This window comes from Thermobia domestica, chromosome 1, assembly GCF_964235325.1.
Source record: "Thermobia domestica chromosome 1, izTheDome1.hap1.1, whole genome shotgun sequence".
Lineage (NCBI taxonomy): Eukaryota > Metazoa > Arthropoda > Insecta > Zygentoma > Lepismatidae > Thermobia > Thermobia domestica.
The window spans coordinates 255,033,028-255,058,430 of NC_137454.1; the positions used below are offsets into that span (position 1 = coordinate 255,033,028).

Sequence of the window (25,403 nt, forward strand, 5' to 3'; positions counted from 1 at the left end):
ATTAAAATTTCAGCAAAAGAAAAATTGGGACACGCAGAGATACGTAGGAACAAACCATGATTCAACTAGGAATGCACTAAAGTAGCAGAGAAGAGAAAATAGAAGAAACGACGTTGGCTTTAAAAAAAAATCGGAACGAAATAACTATATAAAATTTCATTGTCATCTGGCGAAAAACTTCCAAAATTTTTATAACAAAGAAACGCGATTTTTGAAAGCTAAAATTAATTAACTTGAAGATAATAATAAAAGCAAAAACTAAAACATTCGGGTAAGAAGGCATGTCAACCTCGTGCTTATATATTAAAGAAAGCCAACGGAAGAGTTCTCACTGATAAGGATAGCATCTTAAATAGATGGAAAGATTTCTTTGACGATTTGCTTAACATATAGCCAAAAACTAATGTTCGTGGAGAAAGTGAAATGCACACAGCATAACCGTATATTCCAGAGACTAACCAGACAGAAATAGAAATCGTTATCAAAACAGTAAAGAAACACACCTCTCCGGGTGTAGACGAAATCCTGGCTGACTTAATTTTAGCTGGAGGGGAAAAATTGTACAGCAAGATACACAAACTCATTCTCCTTATCTGGAACAAGGAGGAATTACCACAAAAGTGAAAAGAATCAATCATTGTTCCGGTTCAGAAGAAAAGCAACAAAACTGATAGTAATAATTATTGAGGCATTTCTATTCCGTCAACATCCAATAAATCCTCTTAAACATTCTATTAGAAAGATTGCCTCCATACGCAGATGTAATTGTTGGAGATTATCAGAGCGGATTTAGACAAAATCGATCAACTATCGACCAGATATTTACCATTCGACAAATACTTGAAAAGAAATGGGAATACAATATCCTGGCACATCAGTTATTGACTTTAGACTAGGGTAGGAGGGAAACATTGTACAACATGCTTACAAAATTTGCAATATCGAAAAAGGTAGATTAATTAAGATATGTTTAAATGAATCCCAAAGTAAGGTTCGAGTAGAAAATTCTTGTTCACGTTGAGAATGGCCTGAAAGAAGGAGATGCGTTGTCGCCATTATTATTTAACTTTGTTCTGGAGAACACTATAAGGAAAATCAAAGACAGCAATCAGATCCTTGAGCTGAATTGTATTTACCAGGTCATGGCGCATGCTGATGATGTAACTTTTATAGGGGATGTTAGAACAATAGAAAGGAATGCAGAAATCTTAACTAACGCTTGCAGGAACATGGGCCTAGAAGTAAATGCGGAGAAAACTAAATACATAGAAGTTTGTCGGGATCGTAATACTGCATTTTATGGATACGTTAAAATACCAGATAATGTTTACTTTCGACAAAGTGGATACTTCCAAATATCTAGAATCATTATTAACAGACCAAAACCATAATCACTACGAAATTTGACGTCAACTGAAAACAGGGATTTCGTGTTATTATTCAGTTAAAAATCTTTTGTTGTCGCGAATTCTGTTGAGGAATTTGCAGCTTAAAATATAAAACAATAATCATGCCTGTTGTGCTGTAAGATTGCGAAACATAGTCACTGACTCTGAGGGAAAATCGCAGACTGAAAGTATTTGAATACAAGATTCGGACTTCAAGAGGAACGAGAATGAGGAATGGCGGAAACTTCATAACGAGGAAGTGCATAATTTATACGTTTACCAAACATTGTTAGGGTCATCAAGTCTAGTAGGCTCAAATGGGCAGGTCATGTATCTAGGATGGAAGAAAGTAGAAACGCTTTCAGTCTTGACCTGAAGACCAATCGGAAAACGACCATTAGGAAGACCTAAGCACAGATGGGAGGACAATATTAAGATGGACCTCGCAGAGATTGGAATATAAAGTAGAAACTGAGTCCAGTTGGCTAAGGACAGAAATCAATGGAGAGCTTTTGTAAACGCGGCACTGAACCTCCGGTGTCCATAGGCAATAGAGCTACATTAAGTTGTTGATATATTTAGCTTCTTTTTATTTGGCAGAAATGCGGTTACAGGTACTAAAAAGTTTTTCTCTATTAAAGAGAATTTCGATTCGAGGTTTCCACAAATTAGCTATTTACGTTAATACTAAAACAAATTTGGTGGTGATTTTGATATAAAATTGCACCCATACTTTCTTTCAACGTCTGTACATAATATATATATATATATATATATATATATATATATATATATATATATATATATATATATATATATATATATATATATATATATATATATATATATATATATATATATAATGTATGTCCCGTTTGTATGGGCGCCCTTTTAGTAGACTTGTCCACCGCCCTCATTCGTATCCCAGCACGGACCTGGATAAATGGTACGTATGCCACTGTTTCTTTTGTAAACAGATCACCTTTTTATCTTCCTCTTCAAAAGGCATTATTTCTTAATTGTGGAATACTAGACCTATTTCAGTACCAGGAAGAATCTCGTGGATAAATTCGATGTACGTAGTTGCTTTCGGGATATTCCCGTTAATTTCCTACTTTACCACGTCATTAATTGTTTGATCATCATCACTATGTCAAAGATAATATAGACTAAAATACTTTTATGGCAAAGTTAGTGTGCAATGTCAATAATAACTTAAACACAGAAGATAAGAAGCTAAAAATTTCCGAGGTGCTACTCGGATGCGGTACTGAGTGTAGTCTAATATCACTGGTCAGCATGAAAATCATCTCACGAGAAAGAATAGACATTCTTTTTAGTTTTTGAGCTGCTGATTACGTATTAGCTATCCAAAATGTTCCAAGACGTCCGTTTTGGGGAGCGTAAACATTTTTAGTAAACGTATATCGTAAAAAGTATATTCCCTTAACTAAACACTCGTTCATTATATTTGCGGGGAATCTCTGCACTTTCAGATACGGTGTTAATTCATGGGTTAAATTTTATTTGCAAAATCATGCCCAAGCTGTTGAAATACCATTTATATCAGACACAGCTGAATCAGCAACTCATAAATAATTTAAAAGGATCTCTACCGGTGTTCCAAGGATCAATATTAGGACCTATATTATTTCTGTTATATGTAAATGACTTGCCAAATGACGTAACATTAGCAAATACAACTGTGTACGCTGTTGAAACATCTAACTGTAACAAATGCAAGTTATGATATTATCTGCGATAAATTTTACGAGGCAACCCGTAATTTAAAAAACTGATTTGCCCCAAACAAACTAAAATTAAATACAGACAAATCTACAGCCCTAATTTTTCATCACATGCAAAATAAGCATTGCATAGATATTGATACCGTGTAACGTGGGTTCCTGTCACCACGGCATGGCGCGTCCTGAGGTTGCGGATCGAGGAGAAGGCCTCTGGATATAGAGGTTAGCTGCGAATATACTGAATAAGCAGTCGCGGACAGACGACTAGGAGTGGTCCTCCACCTTGGCGGTTTGGGTGAGGCTAACAACCTCATCCTGTAGAAAAAAGAGGCACTTGTTCAGAAACATTCACAAAAGCCTCGGACAAGTACTGATAACTTGGCACGCGCTAAGCAAAGGAAAATGGACATGAGATTTGTAACATGGAATATTAGGAGTCTTTATAGGGCAGGCGCGTTAAAATCCGTAACGAGTGAGTTAGAGAAATAGAGGATGGACGTAGTAGGAGTTCATGAAGTTAGGTGGGAAGGAAATGAATCGGTGAATTCCGGAAATTTTACGTTCTTTTACGGAGAAGAAAATAAAAATCACCAGTTAGGAACAGGGTTTTTCGTTCACAAACTAATATTACCAGCAAATAAGCGGGTTGAATTTGTTACTGACAGACTTTCTTTTATTACTCTTAAGGGTCGGTGGTGTGATATTATTGTTTTAAATGTACATGCCCCAACAGAAGATAAGGATGAAGAGGAAAAGATAGTTTTTACGAACAAGTGGAACGGATATTTGATCAACTCCCGCGACACCATATGAAAATTCTATTAGGGGATTTCAATGCGAAGGTAGGACGAGAGGATATTTTCAAACCGATTATAGGAAACGAAAGTCTGCATAAGGAAAGTAATAACAATGTTGTTAGACTCGTGAATTTTGAAACATCCAAAAACCTAATCGTGAAGAGTACAAAATTCCCACATCGCGACGTTCATAAATACACTTGGACCTCATCAGACGGAAAAACACATAATCAAATTGATCACGTTTTAGTAGATAGAAGAAGGCAATCTAGCATAATTGATGTCCGGTCGTTTAGAGGGGCTGATTGTGACACTGATCACTACCTGGTAGCAGTGATAATACGAGAGAGAGATTATCGTTGAATAAAGGTAATATTTAATGTCCGAAACCGGACAGATTTAATTTAAAGTAATTAGATGAGAGCCAGGCAAGAGAGAAATACCAGATTGAAGTTTTGAATAGATTCTTGGCTTTAGAAGATTCGGAGTGCACCAGTGTAGAGGATACCTGGATTTAAATTAGAGATAGTATTAAAATTTCAGCAAAAGAAAAATTGGTACACGCGGAAATACGTAGAAAAAACCATTGTTCAACAATGAATGCATAAAACTAGCAGAGAAGAGAAAACAGGCAAAACTACTTTGGCTACAAAATCCGAATGAAATAACTACACAAAATTTCGTAGACATTAGGCAGGAAACTTCCAAAACTTTTAGAACAAAGAAACGCGATTTATTGCAAGCTAAAATTAAAGAACTTGAAGATAATTGTAAACATAAAAACATTCGGGACATGTATAAGGAGATCAACGAATTTAAGAAAGCCTATCAACCTCGTGCTTATATATTAAAGAAAGCTGACGGAACAGTTCTCACTGATACGGATAGCATCTTAAATAGATGGAAAGATAGATGTCTTTGACGATTTGCTGATCACGCAGCCAAAAACTAATGTGCGTGAAGAAAAGGAGATACACAACGCAGAACTGTATATTCCAGAACTCAACCGAATAGAAGTAGAAACCGCTATAAAGAGACTAAAGAAACACAAATCTCCGGGTATAGACGAAATTCCGGCTGAGTTAATTTTAGCTGGAGGCGAAAAATTGTGGAATAAGATACACAAACTCATTCTCCTTATCTGGAACAAGGAAGAATTGTCACAAAAGTGGAAAGAATCAATCATTGTTCCAATTCACAGGAAGGGCGACAAAACTGACTGTAATAATTATCGAGGTATTTCTCTTCTGTCAACATCCTATAAAATCCTTTCAAATATTCTATTGACAAGATTGACCCCAAACACAGGTGAAATTATTGGAGATTATCAGTGTGGATTTAGATGAAATCGATGAACTATCGACCAAATATTTACCATTCGCCAAATACTCGAAAAGAAGTGGGAATACAATACCCCGGTACATCAACTATTTATTGATTTTAGAAAGGCGTACGACTCAGTTAGGAGAGAAACATTATGCAACATTCTTACAGAACTTGGAAGCTAATTAAATTAATTAAGATATGTTGAAATGAATCCCAAAGTAAAGTACGGGTAGGATTTTTTTTTTTTTTTTTTTTTTTTTTTTTTTTTGTCCACGAATTTTCACGTGAAAAATGGCCTGAAACAAGGAGACGCGTTGTCGCCATTATTATTCAACTTTGTTCTGGGATACGCTATAAGGAAAATCAAAGATAGCAACCAGGGTCTAGAGTTGAACTATATTCACCACATTTATGGCATGTGCTGGTGATATAAATTTAATAGGGGATGACGAGAACAATAGAAAGAAATGCAGAGATCTTATTAAACGCTTGCAGGGACATGAGTTTAGAAGTAAATGGAGAGAAAACTAAATACGTGGAAGTTTGTCGGGACCGTAATACGACAAATTATGGATGCGTTAAAATATTAAATAATACTTTTGATAAAGTGGTTAGTTTCAAATATCTAGGATCAATATTAACAGACGAAAATCATATTCACGATGAAATTAAATGTCGACTAAAAGCAGGGAATTCGTGTTATTATTCAGTTCAAAATCTCTTGTCGTCGCGAATTCTGTCGATGAATTTGAATATTAAAATATATAAAACGATAATCATGACTGTTGTTCTGTATAGTTGCGAAACATGGTCGCTTACTCTGAGGGAAGAACATAGACTGAAAGTATTTGAGAACAAGATTCTGAGGTGAACATTCGAACCCAAGAGGAACAGGAATGGGGACTGGCGGAAACTTCATAACAAGCAACTACATAATTTATATGGTTTACCGAACATTGTTAGGTCATCAAGTCTAGGAGGCTTAGGTGGGCAGGTCATGTAGCTAAAATGGAAGAAAGTAGAAACGCTTTCAAAGTCTTGACTGGAAGACCAATCAGAAAGTGGCCATTAGGAAGACCTAGGCATCCCCTTAGATGGGAGGACAATATTAAGATGGATCTCGCAGAGGTAGGAATCCAAAATAGAAACTGGATCCATTTGGCTAAGGATAGAAGTCGTCAGTGGAGAGCTTTTGTGAACGCGGCATTGAACCTCCGGTTCCATAAGCCATAGAATGAGTGAGTTAGGTAGTTAGTAGATATTGATACAATGTTAAATAATCAAGTGATTTTATTTTACTTTCTATGTTGTTTTAACATACTATGAGTATCTCTGGTTCAAAGTATACTGACAAGTTGTAAGTTATATGGAACGAAATTCCCGTCTTCGTCGTGGACATCACAATATAAAATACTCTCTCCCTAAAAAATAGTACATTTTCTAAAAAAGAGGTTTCAGATTCGAATTCAGCAGCGTGAAATCTATAGGGAACATCCAATTTAACTGATGGGAGCGAAAACAATAATTTCATATTTCCGACTGGCGTTTTATGCGTCTGGTTCAACATACTCAACATGAGAAGGCGATGGATAGCTGTATTTAGCTGGGAATAATATAGATATTCAGTAGTTATGGGTTGTCTTGAAGTGTTCTTTTTCAGTACTGAGTTCATATGAAACGGATGTGCTGCTTACACTGAAATAGGGGAGGGAGGGACACAGTGGCTTAATGGTAGTCTGCTTACCTTTTAGCGCGAGCGTAACTAGGCCATGTGACTTTGTGATGGAAAACATCGTGTCTCTGAGTTTTCCCGAGGTTTCCCCTTTACCTCCTACATTCGCGTTCCAAAAGTGATTTCACAATCCTTCATTTTCATGAATTATCCATCTCCTTTAGGCCAACAAGCATAAATGTGGGACGTAAAATTAGAAGTTTAATTTCATTTCATTAAAGTGAGAGAGTAACTGATGTCTCCGCCAGGAATTGAACCCGGAATTAGGCGCATTAGGGATGAAGGGACACACCAAGAATGTTGTGTACAAAAGAAATTGAATTTAAGATATTTTTTTTTTCAGATACCTTGTTACTAATTAAGTTCTATGAGAGGAAATATATATTTTTCTCAGAGGGATCGAAATTACTGGAAATCGACCTTAGGACCGGATATCAGGCTGAAAGACTGCTAACTATTAAAAATTTGCCGAAAAACACCCATAGTGAAAGTTCCAGCTTGGAAAGCACTCATTAATGATTTTGTAATATAGGAAGGGCCGGATTTAGGGGGGTGCACCGGTGTAAATATACACTATCTAAAATGAGAAGCTAGCAGTGAAAATAACAACACTTTCTGAAACTTTTTGCCATCATGTTTCGGTTTGGGGCTTCAAAAAGAGAGGAATTTTGCAAAAGCAATAGTTTAAGTCGATTTTCTGAAGGTTGAAAGTAATGGATTCACCAAGCAAAGCAATATAACATTTGTCAAATAGGAAGAAAACAGAAACCAGAAAGAGAGATCAATTTTTCCTGCATATCACTTGTGACACTCTCTAAAATACTCCCCCTATCAGTGTTGTTAGATGTAAAGAATATTGTCACATGTCTCTTTGAAGAGTTTCAATGAGACTGGTTATTTTGATAGTTATGGTGCAACCCCTGAATATGGGTATATTATATGACTGCAGAATAGAAACAGATCTTAGGCTTTTGCTAATTGGATCCTTAAGAAATAAAAGTAGACTATTATCTTCTGAGACAATTCTATTTCAAAATTTTATTATTTAAACTCGTTGCTCCCTCTAAGCCTTCAGCTCAGCTCCAAATTAAATGCACGGTAGGGCAAAATAGAAGGCAGCACAACTAACAACTATTAGGTTGACCATGAACAATTGGGATTAGCTGACTGAAGGAATTGAATTGAAATGAAATATTTAAGTTTATCGTCCCACGGTTATACCGGTTAGGCTAAAGGAGACGGTGATGAGAAATGAAGGTCTCCAAAGATGTAAACGCTAACCATACAGTTACGAGAACGATCTAATTTATCAACAGTAGAGGTGTTGTACAATTTTACAATTGTAGCAATTTCTGTATATTTCATGGAACAAATATGTGAGACTGATTTCATTTTACTTAAGCCTTCCTTGCTGATGCAATTTTCACAAACACCAATATAGATTTCCAATATTTTAGTTTATTTGATGTCAGTGCTTAGAAAATATCAATAACGATGTTATAGTTTTTTAAGAACAAATTTCCGGTAGCTAGGTGCTAATTTCCTTGAAAAATAATTAGAAACTTACTTTATCTTATCTTATCCTTAAATATATTTGATAGCACTTAACCGGTCATACGTAATCAAAGCGAGTAATGAACTGCTATATTTCGATGATCATTTCTGTAAATGTATATTTCTTTGTTTTCACAATCATAAAGCAATTATCAGGATGAGTCATGTTCAATGATAAACATTAAATATTTAATTTTGTAGTCAGTGTTGCCAATTTGGGATAAAAGTTGCTAAATCTAGGAGATTGGATTTCCAGAATTGTGACAAAAATTATTATTTCCAATTAGCAACTTTTTTTTTTGGTGTGGCGACTTACTTACAAATCTAGCGTCTTCTGTATTGTGAACAAATCAATCACCATTAATTGGAAGCACTTTTTATATGTTCATTTTCCTTTTACTTATTTGAGTCACCGCAAGCGCCTATGAGTTCGACAAATATACAGCCTATATTGCCTGCAAAATCTCCAGAATCTCGCTTTGTTTCCTGATAGGCTACGTCTTTTTCTCTAACCGAGAACAATTTTAACCTTCAATATCATTTAGTTTGCAGAACTTCCGTTTCTAACATTTTGTGTTCTCTTTGAAGTGATATTGAACATAAAGTAAAACCTATGTGTTGTACTAAAAAGAGATTACTATCAAGGTACTGTAATATATACAGAATGGCCCATTTTAATCTATTCACTGAAATATCTCGCTCTAAAATGTTGGACGTAAATGAACCGAACAAAAACTCAAATGAGAAATGCCATGGAGCACATCGAATGATGTTATCGCGGAGCACCCCAGGGTCATTTTGAAAGTAGTGACCTATATGAAAACTCTTTTGCCATAATACTGCTTATTGTTTGAAGATCTATCGAACGATGTATCACTCGCCGCATGTTTCCATTTAAAATTTTAAAGTTCGACCCTGAACCCCATGAAGGCGGTTCTGGGGTGCACTGCGACACCACCATTCGATGTGCCCCATGGCATTTCCTATTTGAATTTTTGCTTGTTTAATTTGTATTCAACGGTTTTCGAGATGTTTCCATGGAAATACTAAAATATCAGGAATAATTTTTTCAACGTTTCGTCCAGATTGGAGTCATTTCACCTCCCATTTAGTGACTTCTTGTGTCACTAATAAATCTCTCATAAACCTCAATCAGGGTAGCAAATACTATATTAAGTTAACTAATTTTTCCTCGGTCGTTCTTCATTTGTATACAGGAAACATATCCATATTTTGCTTCGTATTATTTGGGAAGACATGTGATTTTGTGACATTAGAGAGCCGTTCTTGAAAGTGCGGATTTTATATTCGAAATGAGATACATCATATTGTCGGGTGATATTGAAATGTTTATTTATGAAACATAAAGGAAATAGACTGAGCCGTTTCTGAGAATATTGTATTAAAAAATAAAAAATAAAACTCAATCCCCAAAGTAAAACATACTTTGTGGACTTTTCAGCATCATATAATTTTTAGTGTCATATTTATGTTGAAATATGAAGAAATTTGGCTGAACAATTTTTGAGAAAATAATTTCAAAATAATTCACCTCCAAGAACAGATAGCTATAGTACCCCTTATGGAAACCTTCAGCAGAAATGGTTTACGCCACATTATAGCTTTGTATATATATATATATATATATATATATATATATATATATATATATATATATATATATATATATATATATATATATATATATATATATATATATATAATAGATATAAATGAAATCTCTGGAGTTGTTTTTTTTTAAAAAAAAGGAAAAACAGAAAAGTTTACTTTTAAGAGTAAACTACTTTTTGTGGATTTCTTTTTCATGAAAAATGCTTATGCAATATTGTAGAGGTGTTGATGAAGTAATTATTTATGAAATATAGACAATCGCCTGCATTATTTTTTTTTAGAAAAATCTTCAAAAAAAGAACTCTCTACCAATGATAAATTATCCCTTCTGGATTTTCCCAAGAAAAAACAAACTACTTGCACAGTAGTTTAGGATCGTTAACAGTACATTGATTCTTGAAATATAAACAATGTTGTTAGAGCCACTTTCGAGAAAATCGATTTCGATTTCCATACTTCAGTAATCTATTCTTATTTTTGGAGTAGGAAGAAAATTCGAAAAAAGAATCCCCTAGAGAATTTTATAAACACTTTAAGTTCATAAATTGTCTTGGGTACGTTTAACCATCTAACCCCCTGGCAAATGTATATCGTAACGAACAGACGATTAGAGATCCAAAAATCTCTTTTTCAGCATGTAGAGTTCATGAAACGTGTAAATCCATTGAAATCTCGAATTATTATTATTATTATTATTATTATTATTATTATTATTATTATTATTATTATTATTATTATTATTATTATTATTATTATTAGAATCTCTACTTTTCTCTCCCGTATCGATGCTCAAAGAAAGAAAAAGGCAAAAATATCGGACAGTTTAAAACAACGAGATCCTCAAAATTGATGTTTTATAGATTGACTACTTACGTGTATTATATGCTTCATACTAGACGCGATTTCTGTATAATTTTTGGGGCGATAAAGTGTGTTTCGCTCTCTCTCTCTCTCTCTCTCTTTTTTTTTTTCAATATAGTAGTTAATAATATATTTAGATAGACGTAAAGATGGTTTCTGTATGTATTACAAGTTTAAATATACATAATTGTGCAACGTAAAACAAGTTTACTACTAAGTCATGCTAAGTACTAAAAAAAATCCTTTTAGTTACAAAAACGTGGGGGCATGGTGGCTCAGTAGTAAAGCGCTTACTTCTAGTGCATGGGGTCTCTGGTTCGATCTCCGGCCAGGTAAGTTTGTGGTCGACAACATCATATCCGTGAGTGTTCTCGGGTATTCCTGTTTCCTCCCACATTCTCATACCATCAATTCTTCAACCATCATTTACTTGCTTTATCATCCGTTTTCCTTAACCTAAAGAACATAATCGTGGGACGTTAAACTGAAAACTTGTGTTTCTTTCTCAAATAAAAATGAAAGAAAAAAGCACCATAAGAGTTTAATATTGACTTTGGATGTTTTCCCCAACTAATATAGATACAGTGATAAAGTTTACAGACCTTTCTCCTGGATAGATAGTTTGCGTTCGTGCCTTTGGCACGGAAAAATCGAGTACGATTCCAGCAGAAGCTCATGTGCTTTGTATTGCTGTGATGCTCTAGGTCCACGTCTCGTATAAACCTTGGTGCTATAAAGGAATACTGTAGCAAACACAAAAAAAGATTACAAGAGGTATGTTGCAGTAAAGAGGCAGTTTAGCATCCACTATTTGTCAATGACGCTGTAGATAAAAGGTGTCTTAGGAGAATTTTCCCTTTATGTTTACATATACTTTTCCGAATTTCGTAAACATCATTCAAGAAGCCTTTGAAAAATTTTGGAACAAAAGGGCCAAAATTGAATCACGTTTTCGATCTATTATTGATTGTAAAAAGTAATACATCCAAATATATGCAAGTCAATTTAACGTTATAGGCCTATACTTAGCCAACAACTTTGAAACATAATCCGCCTTATGCAAAGTCGTTTTGATGTATGGTTAGCGTCATACTAAAGGCCTGACTACTGCAGGATAAATATGTTAGTCGAAATCTTTAGTATGGCTCTAATCACCCGTGAGAACGACTCTGCATAAGGCCCAAGATTTCTAAATTTGTGATTATCTTATTAAATAGTACATACCTTCTTCTGACCCTGGAATTTACATGTTACAAGTGTAATAGGGTACTTTTGTTTAGCAGTGTTCTCAATAATGTATGTTTTACTCTTTTCTCTGTCAAAGGTTGAAGAAAACTGTAGAAAGATTATAAAAATCAACTCTCTTCTGGTGGTTGAATACAATATTTCCATTCTAGTCAAACTATGCTTTTTTTCATGACCTTTTTCATTGTATCTTTATAGGAAATGTTGTTATCATACGATGATGATGATGATCGTATGGACACAGGAAAAACAAATGAAGACGACGATGAGGGTGATATCAATGATAGTGGTATCCACGACATATCAGTCACAGATTCTGTGACAACTAGTCCTTCCAAAGAAGAAAATCAAAATAGAAATGAGGAGAAAGAGAACAATACTATGTTGACGAGGGACTTAAGTGAAAACAACAGATCCAAGGATGTAGTTGATGCTAAACCACCTGCACAAGACACACTAGAGAACTTAAGGTATGTATTCGCATTCATTACCTCTGCAAGTAGAACACGAACATTAGCTTATAGAGTTATATCTAGATGACTGGTAAAATGATAACATTATATTATTATGGATTTAATGTTTTGTACGCATAAATGACTGAAGAAAGGATAAGTACAGGTTAAAGAAAAAGAGGCATGATAAGAAGGGATTTTATCCAAAGATTTCCCACCTAATCGAAAAATTTGGATGTTTGTAATATTGTGAATCTACAAATAGGATTTTGAATAGTATTGATAGCTATTATCTTAACATAAAATTCTTGATTTTGTGTATTGAAGAGCAACTAGATTTTGGAAAGAAGTCAAATGATAAGTACAGGACAAGAACACTGAAAACCAACGCACGCATAAACAGTATGGTAGATACAGAGCCAGAGCCGTAGCTAGAAATTTCAGCGTCCGGGACGAAGTAGAATTCGGCGGCCCTACAGTCACCTTACCAAGCTTTTTTTTTCACATACTGTATAAGAGAAACAGCTTTGTTATACTACACTGAATTTTTATCAAGTTGCTTGGACAGACCATTGAAACAGCCAAAAGCAATAATTATTTATCCTTTTACAAGAAAGAGCTCTTTTCAAGAGGCTTATCTTGAACTTTTTGTTTAACTTGACAAAACTACCTTTGGGTGCATATAAATCCATTTGGAGATCAGTTTTGGAAATTTACAATTATTTACAACTTCTCATACTATCGACAAGAAATGAAATTTCAATACATTGGAAACTATGTGCTTTTAAAATGTTCGAAATAGGTGACAGCATTAATTTTCAGCAATAATTGTAAACTTTTGTAACTTTATTCTATATGTGACCACACAAATAGCATTTTCATTTCGATTCTTTTACGCCAAAATAATATATATATATTTTAATGTAACGGAAATTCAGAAGTAGCCTTCTGTGCGAATTTCTCAATATTGATCGATGAAGCTGAAGAATGTATTTAATGTTTGTATTTAAAATCGAAAATGTACTTTGTCTACAACATATCTTAATAGCTATTATAGTAATTATTAAACATGGCTACATGGCTATTATAGTGATTATTTAATTTCTTAATGAACGAAACTTCTGAATTTAAGGTTACTTATTATTAATTAATATATTAAAAATACACACACACCCACACACACAGATACATACGTATATGTATAATGTGTGTATGTGTTTTGTATGAACGAAGATAGATAAAAAATATCACAGAATTAGATACGTATGCACAATATATACATCTCTCTCTCTCTTTCTCGATATATATATATATTCTGGCGATACAAGTAGTTGGTGGAGAAATGATTCCAATAAATTCCTTCAAATTAGAAGCATTTTATATATCAATGGAATAAAAAATGACGAGTGATGATTAGTCTTTGAAAAAGACGAAATTCGTTAGGTTAAGTTTTGATCCCTTAAGCCCTATTCTACAACTGCTTCAAGTTCGAAAATATTATTATTATTCCCCTTGTTTACCTTCATTTTTAATATTCCTGCGGAAACAGCAGCTTGCGTGTGTGTCTTCACTCCTCTCATTTTCATACATTCATGCTCACCGTTGCTGTTAAACCGATTGGGTAGAAGAGCGTGATTAACTAAGCAAACTCATCACCATAAACGCCGATTGGCCGTTTCCGATTTTGGAAATGATCATGCGTACACTGTAAGTCATTACTCGGCACCTGGTATATCATCATTAAAAAGTTATATATAATAATTTTCCTTAAGTAACAGTAAAAACTTGTTGAAACGTTTGAGTTGAGAGTGGGGCGAACAAGAAAATTTTTAACAAATCTATTTCTTTGCATACTGACAACAATATTGATTTAATAGGGCACCAGGAATAAAAGTGAGGGAGAACGCTGGGGACACCGTCCTCCCACCTCGAAAAATTATGTACAGCGTCCCCCAAGTTCCTAAAATATTACAATGGGCAAAGGGAAGGGCGTGACGTCTTGCCACTACTTACACCCCTCTACCTTTTCAGATCCACTTTTACCCTTGTAGGGCACCAATACCTTTTCAGAGCGACACGTCGTTTATTCGTTTCCAACACTTTTCTTTATTTCTACTCGTTCGGCGCGCTCTTACTATCAGCACCCGGGGCAAAGGCCCCGCTCCCCTGTCCCCCGTAGCTATGGCTCTAATGAGAGGGGAAAATATTTTAAAAAGCATCGCCAGAACGAAAATTTGAAGCAGAACACATGGATGTCTAATGTCGGTCAAAAACTTGAACATCTAAGAGAGTTTTATGTAAGTTGGTAATGAAATAAGAGTTCTAGAGCTCTTCAAACTTACTACAGTTTTATTATTTAAAATACAGCGACAACTATTGGTTGAAATGTTATATAACATAAAACGTATATTGTAAATTTAGGTAGCAAAGGTTCATACTTCTAGTATATATACGAAATGTTCTTAAAACTTGAATGCCATCAAATGTTTAGCTTAAGGGTAAGCTATTGTTGGTTTGTTAGTTTTCAGGTATAATTTTTCTTTATAATATTATGGTTCTTTATATTACTTTCATCTTTTCGTGACATGTATTAGATCTCCCAGAGGAATGGATGTCATCGACGCATTGGGACTTATTCCACGCACTGAACGCAGAGAGGTTATTCACCCATATTGCGATGAAAATCAAATAACGTTTCGTTCAGAAGCTAATGTATCAGGAGATGTGGTGGATGCAAGGCCTTCTGGAGGAACTCCTACAGATATCAGGTTTATATGTTTATTACAGTTTGTGTAATATATACGTCAGTGTTGGTAATGTAAAGATGTTAATACAGATCCATTGTGTAATTTTGCATAATTGATACCAGTTTCTAAAACTAAATTAAATTCTTAATCCTAATCTAATCTTCTAATATAAATAAAATAAAGAGTGAGTTCATGTGTTTGTCTGTCTGTCTGTCTGTCTGTCTGTCTGTCTGCCTGTCTGTGTGCAGCCTGGGGACCAGACGAGTGGACCGAGAGTTACCAAAATTTGGCCACTGGTACCTTGGTCCAGGTCCCAGATGAAGACGAAGCGTTCTTTTTCAAATTTCGAACATGGGGGGGGGGGGGCTTTATCGGGACCCGCCTGGGGACCAGACACGTTGACCGAGAGTTACCAAATTTTGCTCACGGATATTTTGGTCCAGGCCCCAGACCAAGACGAAGCGTTTTTTTTTTTTTCAAAATTCGAACCAGGGGGTCTCAGGAAGCGTTTATTGGGACATGTAAAAATAGTAGAAAATGACCGATATTAGTGTCGAATTCATAGTTTTCGCGGTCGCTGAGATCAATGGTGAAACTTCCATTAGCGATGACTTGCAAATTCAACAATTGTATGTGGGCCGGGGGTCAGCGGGAGGTGGATACCGAGACATGTCAAAAATAGCCCAAAATGACCGATATTAGTGTCAAGTCCATATCTTTCGCGGTCGCTGAAATGAATGGTGATACTCCCACAGGCGCTGATTTCCAAATACAGCCCCCATGCGAAGAATGGGTATATTCAGCTAGTCTTTAACTATATATCAAACTACATGAATTGACATAAAACAACGGTCAGTTCCAGTTGACGTGAAAAGTTGAAATTTGGCATGATTGTAGCCTTTCCGAACTAACCAACAGTAAAATTGCCAAAAGTGAATATTTTTAATTTTTAAAGGAATGAAAGGAGGTGATGAAGAAATTCCCCCATATTATTTAAATAGACCTTTTTGTGGACCTGTAATGTCATGTTTTAAGTACTTGGAATTAAAACTTGAAATTCGGTATACTTGTACGTTTTCGTTAGCGTTACCTAAGTAAATCACTAAAAATAAAAATTTCCAGCTTTAGAGTGGTTTTATGGGGAACTGAAAAATCTTCCCCATGTTTTTATATGAGACACCTTTTACAACCCAAAATTATTGGGCACTTCCTGTAGGACTACAGTGATGGAACTAACATACAGGAAAATTGCCAGAAGTGAATATTTTTAATATAGGGGGTGTAAAGGGACGATAAAGAAATTCCTCATGTTATTTAAATGTTCCTTTTTTGGACCTATAATCTCATATTTTAGGTACTTGGAATTAGAATAAAAACTTGAAATTCCGTATGCTTGTACGTTTTCTAAGTAAATTACCAAAAATAAAAAATCCCAACTGTAGAGTGGTTTTATGGAGAACTGAAAAATCTTCCCATGTTATTTAAATGGGCGTTTTGTTGGGATATAAAATCTTATCTTTTAGATAGTTGAAATACGAAAAGAAACTTGAAATTTGGTAGAATTGTGGGTTTAACAGGTGCGATGCCGTAGACCGAGTAAATGCGGGAGTCAGAGGGGGTGAAGCCCCCAGTGGAGCCAAATTCAGGAAATGTTAAGAGCAAATGCACGAAATTCACTCTTGACGCAAAGACTGATACGTAAGAGACGCGACGTCGTAGGCCGAACAAGCGCGGGGAGCTGAGGGCGGAGCCCCCAGCTAGCCAAATGCTAGTATTGAACATAAAATCTTCCTGCAGAAATTTGCAAAACATTTTAATAGAACAATTCCTTGCATAACTTTATTTTGAACAACGAGGGTTTTGCTATAATGCTGTTACTATTAGACATACGAGTACTTAAAATTTGCAATAGGTCTGCAAGTTCATTCTTTTAGATAACCAAATAAAAGCACATATGAACAGTGGATATACTATGTAAGTCGAGTCGAGCATTAGCTTGTGACATGACAACGATAACTACAGTTGAAGAATGGAAGCCCAGTGTACGAGTTCCCTGGTTTTTATTTTAGGCCATGTGAGTTTAGCGTGGGCAACATTGTGTCCATGATTTCAGATTTTCTCGTTTCCTCTATTATTCTCGCTCATTTCCTTGCAGAACCTTTCACTTTCATTATTCATTCGTCTCCTCGTTTAGCTTGGCATGTAAAACTGAACGATTTCATTTGGCATGTACAACTAAAGAAATACTCGTTTTTTACAATTTTTATACGTTGTAATGTATTTCTTATATAGGGTCAGTGAGGGTAATTATGAGACAGATTTCACAACTTTTCCACGTTACTCAAGTTACATTAGTCTTGAAAGCAGTTATGGTGCCAATAGAGTAACAATTTGCTGCCAAGAAATTTCCTGTCATCTCATAAGTTGATGAATAAATGTCAAATTTGTGCTGTCTCATAATTTCCCTCCGAAAGGTTAATGTCCCCAGCTTTCTCTATGTGATATTGAGGTATGAAGGAGTCCAATTGTGAGTGAAAGAAGTCTTCGTTATTATGTGTTTATTACTTGAAGATATCAAATACTTGGCTGAGTTACAAGAAAATAACTAAGAAAGAAAGTATAAATAACTATGATGTTATTCTAACATTTTTGTGAGTTGACAATAATAGGCCTATAGGCTAATAGCCTGTATTAGATAGTTTCAGGTTACAAAACAGGCTTATGAAACAAATTTAGTAGAACAAGTTCTAGGCTGTTCACTGAAAAACAACTGAGGCTACTTCTATTTATTTATGTTTTAGTATATTGATATGGAGTCTAGGCTATTTTCAACAAAATAATGTACAGGGCTTAAAAAATCTTACTTGCTAGTACTAGCTAGCTAAAAAAATCTACTATCCAGACCATTTTGCAGTCAGTGTCTTTACTCGCCAATATAAAAAAGTACTCGCCACTGGCGAGCAGGGGAATGGATTTTTCAAGACCTGGAAATGTAGGTCTACAATTTTGGAAGTTACTAAGAAACAAGATTATAGGACTGCCTAAACTACACAGTACAGCGTTTTTGAAACTTAACATACTAGGATACACAGAGAGATTCCAGTTATTTCTCAAGTACATTAATCTAGCATGCGTCTCATAATTACCCTCCATATAAGCAAAATGAGATACAATAACAAAAAAGTTGAGCCTCTGAAACGAAAACCTAAGGGACAAATTCAACTTAACCTATAACTGCTGATCTACCAGGCTTCCACTCATTGGTTTTAAAACTGTAATATAACTGCACGAGTAAATACAAAAGTTAATGATAAGATTTCAAATTTCAAAACAATTTTTTTTAATGAGTTTGTTAAAGTAATTGGTACATTCAAACTTTTGTAAACTAAAACTTAAAAATGTAGACAGCGCATTGTGAAGGATGTTACTAAATGCTTGTGCTCTTAATTTGTATTTATATACAGTGGATGAAGGTCAGTGAGGGGTGTCTTATAATTATCCTCCATAAACAGTGTCTCATAATTACCCTCACTGACCCTATATATATAATTTTTCATTTATTAGATTGGTGTGGATGAAATATCCGCTGCTGTGCCGAATGTTTCAATTTGAATTCGTGTAGAAGAATCACTCGCAACTGTGTATTCTCAAGGTGCATTTTCATACGCGCCTGTTCTACAATGCACTATTTCCTGACTGGCTGGGAACCTCACCCCTGTTTAATGTACGTATACAGAATTTGCGTTAGATGCGTGACCATAGTCAATTGATGTATTGTGTTGCTGTGTTGAGACCAACGCCAAAGTCGACATTTCCTTTACATCAACCTAATATTATCCTACATTTTTGTGATGATGAAGTTCAGTTTCTAAATCCTGTGTAAATGGCCTTCAGCAACGCGATTTTATAAACGCCGACATTCCTTGAAACTAATTATCCGGTTATGCAATGTATTCCTGTACACCACATAAATAGTATGCCGCTATTTAATTTAATTCTATCGAACTTGCCTAATAGTATAAAAAACCTGGTATATATTTTAATTAAGAGCCTTGAAATGCCTTGGAATAAAAGTTGATCAATTTCTAATATGTTCTTCAATTATTTTTTAAAATAAGAAGATTGAAGTAAAAAATAAAAACAGTTTCTTCGAAATATTAAAAGTGCAAATACCCATATTCAATATGTTTATCAAATGATAACATAATATCACTTTGTCTAAATGTATGGTCTTTGGAAGTAAAAATGAGAATATATATTTGTTGTGATATGAACATAATACGGGGGATTTTGTTCAATGAACTTCTCTCATTTTTCCGGCAACATCATAATCCCTTCGCTATAGAATTTCTGTGGGTTCTGATTAAAAAAAAAAAAAAAATTGACGTGATTATCACAGGGCTCGATTGAAACCAACTTAACACAATTCAGGAAGTCTTGCAGAGATCGAAACAAATGATAATCTCACGGTACCAGGTCCTCGCGATACTGTGATGCATTTAACCATCTCAGCGAAGTGCTCTTAATCTCTGATAGGGATGGTATCGAGACGAGACGAGACTTTGTGCAGTCTCGGTCTCGTCTCGGTTGATAAATAGCGGTCTCGTCTCGGTCAACAGATGCTTGTCTCGATCTCGATCACGAGGACTAAATCTCGGTCTCGTCTCGAAAGTCTCGAAAAAATAGTGTGAAATTAAAATTGTGAAAGTATTATTATCGTGCAGTCTGTCGTTTCCGCTTGTTATTTTTTGCCTTCATTCTTGACTTAGAATTATGGTATGGTGTACCTCTTCATAGCTAATTTGCTAGCGCTAATGCTTTCCATGCGCGTGTTCCAGGTTCAATCATCAGTAAGTATACGTATCATGCCTGGGCTAAAATCCTAATAGTAACCCATATTTCACTTTCAGCAATAGACTTTGTCTCATATAGCATCATTACTTCCTATACAATTAAACTCTATTAAATTAACTCCAATACTACACAGTAGTTTATTTCCTTCCTTTGAATCAGAATTGCTCAATACCTCCTAACGGATAAGGCAACACATAGCAGCACGAATGTATTTAATCATGCCGAAATTGAAATTTTACAATTTCTCATTTATTATCCAATATATATTCTGTTTTGACTGTCATTTTAAAAACAGAATATAACGTTCATTATCTTAACAAATAGGGTAAATTATTACTACAATATATTTTGTTTCAAATTGATCAAATGCTTTATTAACGTTTTACATCGTGTTTAATTGACACTCTATAATGCGAACTTCCTCAACGTGCTACGACACTTATCTTTGCTATGTGTGATCTCGGGTTGGATTACCAAACGAGTTAGATTCAAAGTCCGATGTTTCCATAGTTTGCATCTCACTTTAAGTACATTCTGTTTCTTATACAAGTTCATAAGGTTGTAATGCATTACATAAACATATATCCAGTGACGTAACATAGCTTAAGCTTATTCCTGAGATCTCAACGGTGCATGTAATCTTTATTCGAGAAAACTAATCGTGCGTTCAGATTCAACTCGTTACGTTTCAGCAAGTAAGTTTGTGGTGGACAACATCGTGTCAGGAGTTTTCCTGACGTACTTCCGTTTCCTCCCACATTCTCATCCCATCACTTCGTCTTCGTCTTCGGTTCGAAAAGTCATCGGTTTTTGCCCTAGAGAAGCCTAGAATATTGAAAGGCAGGGTATACAAGTAGTTCTTATGTTCTTAATATTTCAAGTATGAAAATATTCATGACTCAAAAATATATTATTTTAAATTTTTGCGAAACTACATAACGCCATGACAAACTGATTGAAAACCATGGATTTTTTTATGCTTTAGTATTAACTGATATGTGTTAACTTGTTGAGTGAATTTGGTAACAAATGTGAAATATTTTTATATTTTGTAATTCTATTGCAGTCCAGCAGGTGGTATAAAAGTAGCTCTGATGCCTACAGAACGTGATGACGAGGAATATTTTATGAAACATCCTAAAAGAGGGCAATGCATTATATTTAATCACGAAACCTTCGAAATTCCTGGTGTGCCTTCTCGTGAAGGATCTTCTATAGACTGCAAAAGACTAGAGACCACGTTTAAGAAACTGAAATTTGAAGTTAAAACATATTCGGAATTGTCATATGACAAAGTAAAAGACACTATTACAAAAGGTAATGTGAAATAAGTTTCTGTCTCTAGAGAAATCTTGTTTTGTAATATAATACTTTAAACTAATATATGCTATAAATTGTGCTAAGTGCTTACACAAAATATTTATAATAGTAATAATTGTCATATTCTGACTAAAAGTTGTAAAGTGAAGGATTCGTTCGTGAATTATTAAGTTCAAGGCATTACTAGTAACTGCATCCTGATAAGTAGATAATTTTATTTGAAAGGTCAAATACGGTTACAAATAATTATCGAATACAATATATATATGTAATATATACATTAATATGTACGTTATAATCAATGTTTACAAAAACTGCACTGGTTTAGTGCTAGAGTACTCGTCGTTGTTGCCAAGGATTCCTGGTTTGACGGCAGTCATGAGAGTTCTTGATAGACAATATTGTATCTATTCTTGGTCTTTCCGTTTCTTACCGTCTTAAAAAAAATTAATTACATCTTCCTTAAACATAGGTTTTCATGAAATATGGTGTGTGCTTTGTGTGAAGCTTTCCAATGGCTTTCATTCTTGGGAGGTTTAGACTATTCAATCAGTGAATCAAGTTAGATGCGAGGGCATGAAATCAACTCAAGTTTATTAAAATTATTTCCAGGTAACACAAATCATGAAACGATGTGCATTTCGTTTATGACTTAAGAACTTCACCAATTGTTTGATGTACGGTCCCTGGTTCGATTTCAGCTCGCGCCAAGTGAGTTTTTTGATAGACAAACACCATGCACATGAGTTTGCTCGAGGTTCTCCCGTTTCCTCTTAATTTCTTCATTCCACCCTTTTATTCATTTTTATCGTCACAGTCTGTCTCCTTCAGCCTATACGAAATAATCGTAGGACGTAAAACTGAATGATTTCATGTTCATTTCTAGCGCTTGAGGTTGAAACTGGTCAAATGTTAAATGAGAAAATTGTCCCAACCATAAAAAGAGATATTATTAGCTTCTACTGTACACGGGACCGCTTATTTCAGTAGTTGATTTCACACTGTATTCAAGATAACCACAAAATTGACTTACCAACTATCTCGCATTCTTCTAAACATATTTTCCCTTCGTCACATTTTAAATTTACAACAATCGTCAACATAGTGGTTTGAGACACGATGTTACTTTGGAATTTTTTTGCGTCTTACGGATTTTTTTTTTTTTTTGCGTCTTTGTGGATTTTTTTCTGTCATGTGGACCTGAAGACATTCCTTCCTATGTTGTCAAAGGCTGTCTGTATTGATATATTCAAGTATCCACTCCATACTATATTCAATACGTCCATAAGAACAGGCACTTTTCCGGACAAATGGAAAGAAAGTTTAGTGTGTCCAATGTCAAAGTCTGGAAATAAAAGCGAAATACAAAACTTAAGACCTATAGCTATATTATCTCCTTTTGCCAAAATTCTTGAGAATATTTTATATACACGAATTCTCAATCATGTTAAACCAGCTATATCAATACTTCAACATGGTTTCTTACGCAATAGATCTACTGCAACAAACCTAGCAGTTGTAACAAATTTTATAGGAATGAAGCTAAAGGCGGCCAGGTAGACGTTATTTATACCGACTTCAGTAAGGCATTCGATGTCATGGATCATTGTGTTCTAGTGGCAAAATTAGCAAGCCTAAAGTTTACAAAGTCGGCAATAGAATATATTGTGTCGTATTTATGTAATCGGAAACAATCTGTTCTATACAAAGGACATATCACTGAAAAGTTTGCTACTCTGTCTGGGGTTCTTCACGGATCTCATCTGGGTCCTCTGCTATTTCTCCTACTTATTAATGATATTCCGCTTTTTATTGAAAACTGAGATTCTTCTATTCGCTGATGATCTCAAATTATATTCTAAAATTAATTCAATTGAAGACTGCATACAACTATTTGGTCTAGGAATTAATTCGTGCGGTTGGTACGCACACATTGAAGCTGTAGTACAAACACAAAATACATAAATACCTTAAGAAAAATATTGTCCATCGCTAGCCACCACTTTCGCCCATCTGTCAGGCAATGTACGGATTCCGTGGCGAAAGAAGTCCTCATCCTTGGAAGCGATCCAGTCAGAGACCCATGTTTCGATATCTTCTGAAGAAGTAAACCGCTGTCCAATCAAATCGTTGTTCATGCAATCGAACAAGTAGTAGTCCGAAGGAGCAACGTCTGGTGAATACGGCGGGTGGGGTAAAACTTCCCATCCGACACTTTCTAAATAGGTTTTGACCGGTTTTGCGACATGTGGGCGAGCGTTATCATGTTGAACAATAAGTTTATCATGTCTGTTCTCCCATTCTGGTCGTGTTCTGGCCAGAGCTTGCTTCAAACGCATTAATTGTCGTCGATAACGTTCTCCATTCATAGTTTCACCCGGTTGCAGCAGCTCATAGTACACCACACCTTTCATATCCCACCATATGCACAGCATAACCTTTGCACAGTGAATATCTCGTTTTGGTTGTGATGGACCTGGTTCACCTGGTTTCACCCAGGCCTTTTTTCGTTTAGGGTTCTCGTAATGAATCCACTTCTCATCACCCGTAATAATTCGATGCAGAAACCCCTTTCTGCTCTGTCGTTGAAGCAGCAATTCGCAAATGGTTTTTCGTCTTTCAACGTCTCTGTCTTTCAATTCATGTGGAACCCAATGTGACATCTTTTGATTCATTCCCATGGCTTTCAAGCGTTTGGAGACTGTTGTTTGATCAACGCCTAATGCTGCTGCAAGTTGTTCCTGCGTTTGACACGAATCCTGCTCGAGCAATGCTGTCAATTCTTCGTCTTGAAATTTTTTTGGCTGTCCAGCTCGCTCTTGGTCTGCCAAGCCGAAATCACCACTTCTGAACCGTGCAAACCACTTCTGACACGTTCGCGCAGCAGGAGCATGGTCACCATACACTTCCACCAAAATATGATGACTTTCAGTCGCACTTTTCTGCATGTTAATGTAATGCAGCAGGACACCCCGCAAAAACACTTTATCAGGCACAAATTGCGCCATGTTCACTTAACTACAAACTGGTGTTGTTGACGCTTTAATCCACTGCCCTATACTACGAACGATACGCGATGACAGGGGTTTGCAATACATGTGTGGATACACGGAACTGTGGGACGCCCCGTTCGTTGCGCCATCTCTTGTCCACCCGCACGAATTAATTCCTAGACCAAATACAACAATACCTACAGCAAGTTCAAACATGGTGCAAGGACAACAAATTAATAATAAATGTATCAAAGTGTAAATCCCTTTCTTTTACGAGAAAAAGAAATCCCATCACATTTGACTATACACTGAAAGAAACCAATCTGTCTAGGTCAAGTACTGCTAAAGATTTAGGCGTTATTTTTGATCCTGAACTAAATTTCAATCAACACATAAATATGATAAACAAACAGCGCATTTAGAAACTTAGGTTTAATGTACAGAGTAGGGCAAGACTTTTTCCATGAGACAACGTTAGCAACACTTTATTTTACATATGTTAGATCAAAATTAGAATATTGTTCTACTATATGGACCGCCACTAATAAAAAAATGCTCTCAAGAAATAGAAAGCATTCAAACGAAATTCTTGAAAATGCTTACATACAAAAAACTAGTTTTTATCCCAAATATTTTCCCTACAATGATTTAGTAAACAACTTGAATTTTCAAACTTTGGAAAACAGAAGATGGATGTTGGACTTGTTATTCTTATACAAGTTATTAAATAATAAGATTGATTGTGTGGAGTTCG

At 35.3% G+C, this 25,403-nt stretch overlaps 1 protein-coding gene across 1 annotated transcript in view; it reads left to right on the forward strand.

The window, feature by feature from the left end:
• LOC145660523 (caspase-1-like) overlaps window positions 1–25,403 on the forward strand; it is a 102,567-nt gene that overhangs the window by 49,838 nt on the left and 27,326 nt on the right. The window contains exons 2-4 of the mRNA XM_081725703.1: window positions 12,482–12,753; window positions 15,330–15,503; window positions 21,403–21,653. Coding sequence (XP_081581829.1) covers window positions 12,482–12,753; window positions 15,330–15,503; window positions 21,403–21,653 — 697 coding nt within the window. The remainder of the gene's footprint in view (window positions 1–12,481; window positions 12,754–15,329; window positions 15,504–21,402; window positions 21,654–25,403) is intronic.